The sequence below is a fragment of the Pongo pygmaeus genome, chromosome 2 (assembly GCF_028885625.2).
Source record: "Pongo pygmaeus isolate AG05252 chromosome 2, NHGRI_mPonPyg2-v2.0_pri, whole genome shotgun sequence".
In the NCBI taxonomy this organism is placed as follows: Eukaryota; Metazoa; Chordata; class Mammalia; order Primates; family Hominidae; genus Pongo; species Pongo pygmaeus.
The window spans coordinates 202,609,880-202,622,323 of record NC_085930.1 but is presented as its reverse complement, the minus strand read 5'-3'; the positions used below and the strand labels follow the sequence as shown (position 1 = coordinate 202,622,323).

General features: G+C 39.7%; 1 protein-coding gene across 1 annotated transcript in view; it reads left to right on the top strand.

Annotated features, from left to right (window-relative positions):
* The window catches only part of ATP13A5 (ATPase 13A5), a 103,872-nt gene continuing 91,428 nt past the window's right edge, over positions 1-12,444 (top strand). The window contains exon 1 of the mRNA XM_054482593.2: positions 1-63. Coding sequence (XP_054338568.1) covers positions 1-63 — 63 coding nt within the window. The remainder of the gene's footprint in view (positions 64-12,444) is intronic.

Genomic DNA, 12,444 nt, shown 5'->3' with positions numbered 1-12,444 from the left:
ATGGAGGAGAACAGTAAGAAGGACCATCGGGCTTTGCTCAACCAGGGAGAGGAGGATGAACTGGTGAGTCTTCCCTTTATTTTATTAGTCTTCTCAAAGTGCCCTAGGCTGTGAGTAGGGGCTACAGCTAAATTAGAAGAATAGAGTGTAGCATTTATGTTTCAGGCTTTAGGACCTTGAAAGGTTTCAATCTGGTAAGGTTCCTTAAGGGCTGCAAAGCACCATTTTATTGTGGGGAAACCTGCAGGGGCTGAGAAACTTGTGACCTCTGGATGATAGAATTCTTTCCATCTTCATATGCAATGAACCTGTGATGTTTCCTCGGACATTTACAGTATTCGCAGAGCCCCGCATGGTGCTCAATGGGGTGTCTCCCCCTTATTATCTGGATTGCTATGTGATTGAACAAACTCTAGTGAAAACAATAACTCCTTTTTTATTCTCACGCTTTGGATATGTATGCATAACCTAGGCTTAGGGGGCTCTGGGCTGAAGTCATGCTTTTTATAAGCGCAGAGAGAAGTTTTAAGCATCAGCTACTAAAGAAGGAGTAGAATGTAGCCTGGGATTTTTAACACATATTTTAAACATTTCTCATGTCTCCGATTTTTTCCCCACTGCTGTTTTCATCAAACACACACACACACACACACACACACACACACACACATTTAAAAATAATAATTAGAAAGTTGAAAACTATAGTGTTTATTTGGTGCTGAGGTGTTTACATTTATGATTTTATATAATCCTCAGAACTCAGTGATGAAAGAACTAATCCTATTTTATTGAAAAGAAATCTGAGACCAGGGAGGTTAAATAACTTGCCCAAGGTCATTAGCCTGCAAGGGACAGGCTGGGAATCCAGCCCACTCCTTCTCCACATCCTGTGCTGTTCACCGTACAACAGTGGCTCCAGTTAGACAACGAAGAAAGGAGACAGAGACAGACGGGGGAAGGGTCAGAGTGAGGGCACATTTGGGGGCGCCAAAGAACTTGGAGAACATGGTTTGTAGATTAGAATGATGTCAGTTTCCTGGTTGGCCTCCTGGTTCCCTGTGATATCTGGGGCAAATCCATACCAGCTCTCCCTCCACCTATCCTTGTTTGCTAATCTAAGGAAAACATATGATTTCATCTACCTCTGTGTTGTTCAATAAGGCAGCCATGGGCCACGCGTAGTTTCTGAGCACTAGAAAAGTAGCTAGTCCACACAAAATATGCTTTATGTGTAAAATACGCACCAGATTTTGGAGAATTTAGTAAAAAAAAGTAAAACATCTTATTAATAATTTTTATATTGTTTACACATTGAAATGACAATATTTTAGATAGGTTAACTAAAATTTTCACCTGCTTCTCTTTACATCTTTAATGTGGCTGCTAGGAAAGTTAATATTACGAAGGCAGCTCACATTTGTGGCTTGCATTATTGTAGCACGCTAAGCTTGACAATAGCACAGCACTTTAAAATCTTCAGAATTAAGCCTTTTAAAGAATGAAAATCTATTCACCTGTGTTCACTGCTGAACAATTCTGTTAGCTCTGATGTTTTCAACATGTAGATAAGAGTGCAGGAAAAATTACACCGCTCTTTATTCTTCTCTAACTAGTTGCTGTATTTGTAAAGTTTATAGCCTGATACTTTAATTCTCTCACTCACAAAAAGGACATTGGTATCATAGGATTAAATAACGAGCCAGGTGCCCCAGTTTTCTTCATTTTTGCAGGTGATCAAACACTTTTACAGACACTCACCAGAAACGTCTATTAGGAATCCAAGTAAGCTTAACTCATTCTGGGGAAGGGTAAATGGCTGTAGATTTCTTTTTCAGAATTCCGGGACGTAGAGCACAGATGCAAATCCTACTCTGGTTGATCAGGTAATCCATGGACTCCGGTAGGCCTGAGGGAGCTGGGGTGACCGAACTGTGGAAGCTGTGACTTAGCTCCAGGCAATTGCTGTCCTGATCTTGCAATTGCTGGCCTTTTAGAAGGAAGCCAGATGGGGAACAACACATACTGGGGCCTATCAGAAGGTGGGAGGTGGGAGAAGGGAGAGCATCAGGAAGAATAGCTAATGGATGCTGGGCTTAACACCTAGGTGATGGGTCAATCTGTGCAGCAAACCACTATGGCACACTTTTACCTATGTAACAAACCTGCACATCCTGCACATGTACCCCTGAACTTAAAATAAAAGTTGGAAATTAAAAAAAGAAAAGAGACCCCTGACCAGGCATGGTGGCTCATGCCTGTAATCCCAGCACTTTGGGAGGCTAAGGTGGGAAGATCTCTTGAGGCCAGAAGTTCAAGAACAGCCTGGTTAACATAGCAAAAGCCCGTTTTTATTATAAATAAAAGAGACCCTAGATATCTCCCTTGTCCCTTCTACCATGTGAAGGCACAGAGAAAAGATGGCCATCTATGCACCAGAAGGAGGGCCCTCATCAGACACTGGATCTGCCAGCACCTTCATCTTGGACTTCCCAGATTCTAGAAACAGATGTTTTTAAAGCTAAAAGGCAAAAAATAAATAAATCAAGGGAAGCCAGAAATCTGACTTTTTATGTGATGTAGCCTGATGATAAATTTTGAAAACAAATTCATCTTTTGAAAACAATCAGTAGGTCAAAGTAAACCTGGGCACGGTTTAGTCCCAGCCTTGGGGGCTGTCACTCTGTGATGTTGACAGCCTCGCCCCACTTGCTCTTCCTTCCCTGAAGATTCCCTGTGGCCCAGTCTAACTTTTACTTGCATTCATTATTTCAAGTGAACAATCAGTTGTGATCGTGAGAGTCACTGTGGTAAAAATTAGAGACAGTCGAGGCAAATAATGAACTCCTTCAATCAAACACCCATGAAGAGCCTAAGTGGACGGAGGGGCGATGCTGTGAGATTATGCAAGCTCAGTCTTGCGCGATTCTGCTGAGCTCAGCATGGAGATAAAGCCTTGCACTGGCCTCTAGAGTTGATCCCTGTTATCATTCTCATCTCCTGTTCTCATCCTGCTAGTGCTTACTGTCCCCGGCATGGTGTGGTGCTAGGTGCTTGACACACAGGTTTTCATTTTACCCAAAACTTTACAACAGCCCTGCAATCAATATTCTCACTGTACAGGTCTTTATTGTTTTTTCCAACCTACTTCCATCCACTTCCCACCCTCCTCATTACTCTCTAGCTCTAATAGGTTCCTTTTCTTCACCTGCCTTTTTCCTAAAACTCTGCGCTGCCCAGGTGTTGCCCTCAGCCTCTCCATTTGCAGTCAGCTTTTCTTGTCTTCTCTAGAGGTCTCAGGACCCATAGCTTCACTAAGAGCCCACAGGAACCTTCAAAACACAAGACCCTAAATAGATCTGAAGCCTCCAGGTTATATAGCTCCACACTTAATGGAATGGGATTTGGCTTCAGGCTGACCTGGGTTGAATTCTAGTTCTGTTAGGCAAGTTATTTGACCTCTCTAATACCTACCATTTGGGATTGTGGTGAGGATTAAATGAGGTAATACAGCTTTTCTAAACATATCTTCTGCAGTAGGTATTATATAAGAAGTTTCCCTGTTCTCCTTCCCCATTAGGTTTGAGAAATACTGTGTGAAACGGGTACGCAGGTAACAGCAGGGCTTCTCAAATCTTGAGTATATTTGTCTTGGTCTGCTTTGTGCTGCTGTAACAGAAGACCACAGACTGGGCGAGTCATAAAGAAAATAAATTTATTTATTATGGTTCTGGAGGCTGGGAAGTTCAAGGTCAAAGGACCACACCTGGTGAGGGCCTTCTTGCTGCGTCATCCCATGGTGGAAGGTAAAAGGGCAAGAGAGCACGAGAGAGCAGGAGAGGAAGAGGGGGCCCAACTTGCTTTTATAATGATCCCACTTGGCAATAACTAACCCACTAGGGTGAAAACAACATTCACAAGGGCAGAGCCTTGTCATCTAATCACCTCTTATTCACCCCACCTCCCAGCACAAGAACCTTGGAGGACACATTCAAACCATATCAATATTATGGTTTTTCGTGATCTCTTAAGGGGCCATTACAGTGCACTATATAGCACTGTGTATGTGTGTGTGTGTGTGTATCACGGTCTTACTCTGCCACACAGGCTGGAGTGCAGTGGTGTGATCATAGCTCACTGCAGCCTCCATCTCCCAGGCACAAGCAATCCTCCTGCCTCAGCCTCCCATATAGCTGGGACCACATGCATGTGCTACAACAACAGGCTAATTTTTTAAAATTTCAGTAGAGACGAGGTCTCCGTACGTTTTCCAGGCTGGTCTCAAACTCCTGGGCTCAAGTGATGTTCCTGCCTCGACTTCCTAAAGTGCTGGGATTATAGGCATGAGCCACCTCACCCAGCCACAGTGCACCATATTTCCCACACTTATGCACCCATGGAATCTTTCCTCTCTCTCTGTGTGTGTGTGTGTGTGTGTGTGTGTGTGTGTGTGCAAATACATGCACAGACTATCTCCTGACCACTGTTTCATGGAACCTCCATAGGAAGCCTGGAATGTTCTCAATGACTGATAGGTATTATTTTATCATTATACCCTGCTGGGAGGAAAAATAATCATGATGGCTCTTCTCAGCCTGGTTTGTCTGGAGGCACACTGTGTGCATATCAGCCTCTGTTTCAGCAGCTCCTGTGACCACAGGCTGCATTTGCTTTCTGAAGATGACTTTGATTCTGACCCCACTGGAGCCACAAGTGCTGCTTCATTCATATCAGTTGCAGAGCCCAGCAATTCCATCTGTGTTCCCCTTCTGCACAGACACCCACCAACAAAATGTCAAAATTACACATCAGAGCAGCCCCAGAGGGCAAAATGGCTGCTTGGTGTGGACAAAACAGAACTGACAAAGGTGCATTTTGCTTCGAAGTAATTTTCTTCTGCTTCGAAGTAATTTTCTTCTGCTGAACAGTGGAGGAGCCCTGGACTCTGAGAGAGCAAACCTGGGCTTTAGTCAAGGCTCTGCTGCTAACCATGTGGTTGTGGACACCTCTTTGGCCTTGACTTTTTACCTAAGAACAATACCACTAGCTCTCCTGACTCACAAGTTTTGTGAGGGCCACAAGCGAGATATGGAAAATAAGTGCTATGAAAAATAAGTGGTTCATTTATGTACAAGGGATCAAGAGTTACAAAGTGCAAAAATAATTAGAAAATGCAGGGATACATATATTAAGTGAGATTGGTGTTGAGGATATTTCCCTTTCTTCTGGTTAAAATGTAAAGAATGATCATTGTTTGAGGCTATCATTGAGAAAACAAGTAATACGTGATGAGTTGTTAAAAAAAAATCAAGAATTGCCTAGGCGCGGTGCCTCACGCCTGTAATCCCAGCACTTTGAGAGGCCGAGGCAGGTGGATCACCTGAGGTCAGGAGTTTGAGACCAGGCTGGCCAACATGACGAAATCCCATCTCTACTAAAAATAAAAAAATAAAAATAAATTAGCTGGGCATGGTGGCAGGTGCCTGTAATCCCAGCTACTTGGGAGGCTAAGGCAGGAGAATCGCTTGAACCTGGGAGGCAGAGGTTGCAGTGACCCGAGATCACGCCAATGCACTCCAGCCTGGGCAATGGAGTGAGATTCTATCTCAAAAAAAGAAGAAAAAGAAAAATCAGGAATTTTAAACATAGATTATTTTACATATACAATGTAATGTATCTTACATACACAAGGTCGTCCTCCAATAAAGAACTTCCCCCCAAAAAAACCACTCAAAGGATTAAAACTGAAAAGTAAAAATTGAAACTGAAAGCCAGCCCTGTTGGCTCTCTCCTGTTTTCGGTCAACATGTATATTATCAGGTTGAATGAGGTAAAGGTAAGCTTACCAATCTTCAACTGACACCTAGCTATAAGGGAAGAACAACAATATAGGTGACAGAATCAAGATTCAAAAATTTCTCTAGGCTGGATTGTAGTGAGAAATTGGCAAGATGCAATGTAACAGACCTCATTATTGAGTTTTTGTTTTAAGTTATTTTCAAAAAACAAGGTGAGGGTATCAGTGACTTGGGTTTGGTAGTTGTACATGAAAAAGTAATTGAAGTGCTTTATTTGATGTGCTGAATTTTATTTGCCAGTGTGATGTAGCTATAAAAAATTAGCCCTGGAATGCCTTAGTAGAAGCCTGTTCTGCAGAATAGAAGAAATAAATAAAAGTTCTGCCATAATCTGTATTTTTTTAGGAAAAATCTAGGAAGTTATATTTAATTCTAAAACTCATACTTAGAAATTTCAAGAAATACAATGTATTTGGAGGAATATGTGCATATCATAAGAACTGTTTAAAAGAAATTAGAAACAGTTTCCCAAAGAACAGTCATAATGTTTGTCTTCCAAGAGTTGAGAGGCTGCTGTGGAGAACAAAAATAGGGGTTGGTAGACTCCAGTCATATCTATTTTCCTTACGGCAGAACTTCCCTTTTTTTTTTTTTTTTTTTTGAGATGGAGTCTTGCCCAGGCTGGAGTGAAATGGCATGATCTCGGCTCACTGCAACATCTCCCTCCCAGGTTCAAGCGATTTTCCTGCCTCAGTCTACTGAGTAGTTGGGACTACAGGAGCACACCACCACACCCAGCTGATTTTTGTATTTCTAGTAGAGACAGGGTTTCACCATGTTGTCCAGGCTGGTCTGAATCCCTTGACCTCATGATCTGCCCGCCTCAGCCTCCCGAAGTGCTGATTACAGGTGTGAGCCACCGCACCTGCCAGAACTTCCTAATCATCTGTGGTGGCAGAAACTTAACATGACACCCCTGTGATCACTGTTCCTTTTGTATAATCCCCTCTAGCTGAATGTGGGCAGAACCTGTAAATATGAGAAGCTAGGACTCCTATTATTATATTATGTTCTATGGAAAAAGGGACTTTACAGTTATAATCCACATGAACTCAATGGAGTTAGTAAAAACGGAGACTGGGTACACCTGACCTAATCAGGTGAATCATTAAAAGAGACTGGGCCTTTCCTGAAGTCAGAGATAGTTAAAGCACGAGAGAGGTCTGATGCAAGGGAGGTTCTATGTTGCATTTTTGAAGATGGAAGATGCCGTATGGTAAGGAGTGGTTGCTAAGACTGAGAGTCGCTTCCAGCTGACTACCAGCAAGAGAATGGGGGCCCCCATCTTAAGGCTGCAAGGAACCGAATTCTGCCAACAACCATATGAGTGTGAAGAGGTCTCTTAGCTCCAGAAGGAGCACAGCTCAGGTGACACCTTGATTTTAGTCTTGTAAGACGCTCAGCATAGGACCCAGCTAACTGAATACCCAACCCATAAAAACTGAGACAATAAATCTGTGTTGTATTAAGACACTGAGTTTGCTATGCAGCAACAGAAAACTAATACACCATCACAGCTGTCCAACAAGACAGTATGCAGCCCTGTAAGGCAACGAAAAGCCCCTCTTAAGCAGACGATAGATGCTCATCTGCAAAGAACGCTGTATAGCTGTTTTTTCCTAGAGAGAAATTTGAACCAAATAATCTCTGAGACTCCCTCCCTGGTTAACAATGCTCTTATTTTACAAATGACTTTTAACTGAACTTGCCATGTTGTCCCATGCCCTTGATCTAGAGCAAATTCTCTTTTCAGAAATTGTTCTTGCTAATGGGGCCAGGCATCTCATTATCTTTTGACCCACACTCACTCCTCTCTGCTGTTAGCCTCACCAAAGGTCCTTAGTTGCGCTTCACTTGCAGGAGGACTATATGTTAGCACTCTTGTTATAGTAGTGCCAGCTGAAATTATGGGAATACCTGTAGCCAAGAGTGGGATATGTTCATCTCTTTTGTATTGGGTTTCGAATCACACTGCTAGATAGTGAAGTTTTTCTTACTCCAGACTGAATGATTTAGTATTTATTTTGAACATACATTTCCAAGACTGTTTTTGTTCTACAAATAATTTATAAATGTTAATACTTAGTAAATAATAATGCCTATTTCATAGGGTTGTGGTGAGAATTAAATAACACCTAAGTAAGTACTCAGAAGGATCTTATTATCAAATAGAGTCAATTAGTTTTTATTGTCAAATATAGATAAAAGTAAAAGGGATTCAAGACGTCATATCTTATTAGTTTCTAACAATAACCCTAGACAATAGTGACTGTTATTATTCTCATCTGTGGAGGAGGAAATTCAAGCATCAGAAGTAAAGTGGGTTGCCAAAGTCTTATATATGGTTACATAGTAGAGGTATGATTTGAACTTGGTTTTCCCATGCCATATCCTCAGCTTTTAACTGCTACACCAAACTACTTCTGATGCATTTTACAACCAGCCACATTTTTCACATGAAAAATCTGAAGTTCAGCAAGTTTAAATCACAGCTGGTAAATAGTGGAGCAAAGGACAGAAGTGAGAGCTTCTAGAAGGCAACGGGGTGGGGTATAAAAAAAAGAGGTTCTGGTGTCAGACCTGGAAGGGAAGCCTGGCTCTAAGTTGCGATTTATGGCAATAACCTCTGTGAAAAAGCACATGCATATTTCACTGTTATTCCTAATCCAGACTGCTTCCTTTGTATTCTGGGCCTAGAAAAAGACTGTTAGGGCTGTGGTACCTCTTTCAGAATTCTATAGGAAACAAAAATGTAAAGGAACACCACTGCTTAGACAGAATACAAATCAAGCCTGTGTGAAGATGGGCACAATTTCTGTGCTATTCAACTCAACTTATAGGTGGCAGATCTGGGTTACTGGCCTCATGGAACACAGGCTGTTTCTATTACCGGTCTTGATCCAGTCTATCGCAACTAAAAGCTGAAATAGTCACCTCTTTCCCCCTGTGACTGAACCTGTTATAAAATCACCTGTTGTCATTGATGAGCTGCTTTTTTCTCTCAACACCTTACACCTCTCTTTAAGCTGCACTGTTTTTCCAGGTGTATGCTATTAATATTCCTCTAAGTAGAGAGATGGAAACTGAGACTTAGAGAAGTTAAATCCTGAGCTCACAGGTAATAGGTGGCAAAACTCACTTTACTGCAAGGAACCATGTATAATGGGTTTAAGATTCAGACACTTTCATCCTATTTCCAGTATCTTTACACTAACACCACCTCTGGATACTGTTTACTTTCCTTTTATGGTACAAACATTGCTCCTGGCTCTCTCCTCTACCCTGCATTTCTCAGCGGATTTTACTGGGGTGTGTAAATATTCAGAAAAAATCTGAGTGACTCTGACTACATCAGAAGAGTAATCATTTATACAATCTAATTTTCCTCTCGATTAGTTGGTCAAAATAAAAACATATACTGTGTGACATAATTTGGCTGTGTCCCCACCCAAATCTTATCTCAAATTGTCTTGAACTCCTGAGATCTAACGATCCTCCCATCTTGGCCTCCCAAAGTGCTGGGATTACAGCGTGAGCCACCATGCTTGGCCTCTTCAGAGACCTTTTAATCAACTGAACCTTTTAATTTTATTTTAAAATTCATTTCTATACATTTTTTAAAAACTTAGAGATGTAGAGACAGGGTCTCACTGTTGCCCGAGTGGAAGTGGTGCAATTATGGCTTACTAAAGCCCTGAACTCCTGGGCTCAAGCAATCCTCCCACCTCTGCCTTCTGAGGAACTGGGACAACAGGTGTGCACCACCATTGCTGGCTAATTAAAAAAAAAAATTGTAGAGACAGCGTCTTTCTATGTTGCTCAGGCCGGTCTTGAACTCCTTGCCTCAAGCAATCCTCCAGCCTCAGCTTTCCAAAGCACTGGGATTACAGGTGTGAGCCACTGTGCTCAGCCAGAAGCTTTTAATTTTAACAAAGTCAAATATATTTGTTTTGTCTTTCTTTTTATTTTCTGTTTAAGAAACATTTGCTTACTTGAGGTTCATAGAATAATTCATCCTATGGTTTCTTTCAGATGATTTATTGTTTCAATTGTCACATTTACATATTTGTGCCATCTCAAATGAATTTTTGCATATGGTATAAATCAGTGGGGTGGGGCGGTGCGGGGGGTTGTACTCATTTATTTTCCAGCACTATTCGTGTTGCTCTGGCACTATGAGTTGAGCAAATCACCCTTTCCCACACAGATTGCAGTGGCTCCTTGCTTGGAAGTGAAGAAATCATATGTTTGAGTCTCTTTTTGGACTTTGTTTTTTGCTCTTTTTGTTTATACTTGTGTGTATAGCTCATTTTCTTAATTACCGTGGCTTTGTGGTAAGCCTTCACTTCTGGTGGCATAATTCTTCCACATTTATTCGTTTCAAAAATCGTCTTGACTATCCTACATCCCTTGCATTTCCATTCCAATTTTAGAACCAAGTTGTCAATTACCACACACACACACACACAAAAGTCTGAAGAGATTTTAAATTGGATTACTAATGGCTAATCCCCAAACTTAATACAGCTCTTCATTTATTTAGGTCTTTACTTTCTCTTGGCGATGATATGCACTTTTCAGTTTAGATGTCCTGTACAACTTTGTTAGAATTATTACAAGGTAATTGATTTCTTTCTTTGAAGGTATTATAAATGGTATTTAATTAATTTTCAAATTGTTTGTTACTAATATATACAAACACAATTGGTTTTCCTATATTGACCTGGTATCCAGCAATCTGAATAAATTCACTTATTAACTCTTATACTTCGTATATTCTTTTGGATATTTTTCCACGTTATCTACACATAGAGTTTAGTTCTTGTTTTCAATTGTTATTCCCCTCCCCTCCCTTCCCTTCCCCCTCCCCTCCCCTTCCCCTCCCCTCCCCTTCCCTTCCCTCTTTCTTTCTCTCTTTCTTTCTCTATTTCTTGCATTGCACTAGTTAAGACTTCTAGTACTATAGTGATAAATATTAGTAGTGATCGTTGACAATCTCATTTTGGTTGTAACTTAAGTGGGAAAATATTCACTATTTCGTCATTACACATGATGTTGCTTAAAGATGTTCTCATCTATTTTTAAGTTGTTGAGAATTTTTGAAATCATGTATTGGTGTAGAATTGTACAAGTCTTTTTCTCTGTCTATTGAGATGGCCTTCTGACTTTCCTTCTGAATATCAAAGTGCATGGAATGGCAAAGTACATTGACTGATTTTTAAATCCTTGCATTTCTAGGACAAACATTATTTGGTAGTGATGTACTAAACTTTTAATATATCACTGATTTAGTTAGATAATCTATTTCAGAATTATTTTATCTATGTTCATGACAGGGCTTAGCCTGCAATTTTCCTTGCTTGCAACATATTTATCAGAGTTTGGTGTCTGAGTATGCTGGCTTCAGAAAACAAATTGGGAGAATTTTCATCTCTTCTGTTTATAAAGAGGTTTGCAAAAGAATAGTGTCATTTCGATCTTAAATATTTCAAAGGAATCACAAGTTCTCTGGGCTTGACGATTTCTTTGCAGGGAGCTTTTAAATTGCACATTAATTTTCTGTAATAAATATAAAATATTCATATTTATTGATGAGTTTATCAATGTTATTAATCTTTTCAGGGTACCAATTTGGGTTTGCTGTTTTTCTTTGTTGTATTTCTACTTTCTGTCTTGTTTCTGCACTCATCTTTATAATTTTTTCCTTACTTTTTGGGGGTTTAATTTGCTTTTTTTTCCCTATAACTTCTTGAGTTGGAAGCTTAGTTTATTGATTTCAAACTTTTTTTCTTTACTAAGATAGCATCTAAAGCTGTAAATTTCTATGTAAGGATTGTCTTAATTGCATTCCATGAATTTTTATTTCTCAATTTTCATTTTCATTCAGTTTGAATGATTTCCTAATATTTATTGTAATTTTTTATTTGACTTACATGTGTTATTTCAAAATATGTTGTTTACTTTCCAAATATTTGGGAATTTTTAAGTTATTCTGTTTTTAATTTCTAGTTTAATTATAATGTCATCATACTTTATGTCTGAGAATGTGCTCAATTTAGGTAAGTATTTTATGTGTACTTGAAAAATATTTGAATTCTGCAGTTGTTGGCTGTAATTTTCTGTATTTGTCAATTAGATCAATGTAGCTAGTGGAGTTGTTCAGACTTCCTGTATTCATACTGAATGTTTTGTCTGCTTATTCTGTTGGTTATTGAGATTGGGGGGGCTAAAATCTCCAATGATGAGAGTAGACTTAAATTCTATCAATTTTTCTTTATAATTTTTAAAACTATGTTTTTTAGATGTGCAAAAATTTGGGATTGTTATGTCCTCCTGTTGAATTGATCTTTTAGCTTATGAAACATCCTTCCTTTTCTCTCATAGTATTTTTTCCTTAACTATCCTTAAAGAAATATAATTTGTGAGATAGTAATACAGTGATATCAGCTTTCTTCTACTTTTTGCACGGTATATTTTCCCCTTCTTTTCCTTTTTAACCTATCCACTTCTTTATGTTTAAAGTGTGTCTCTTGTAAATAGCATACAATAGATCTTTTATTATCTAGTCTAATAATCTTTGCTTTTAATC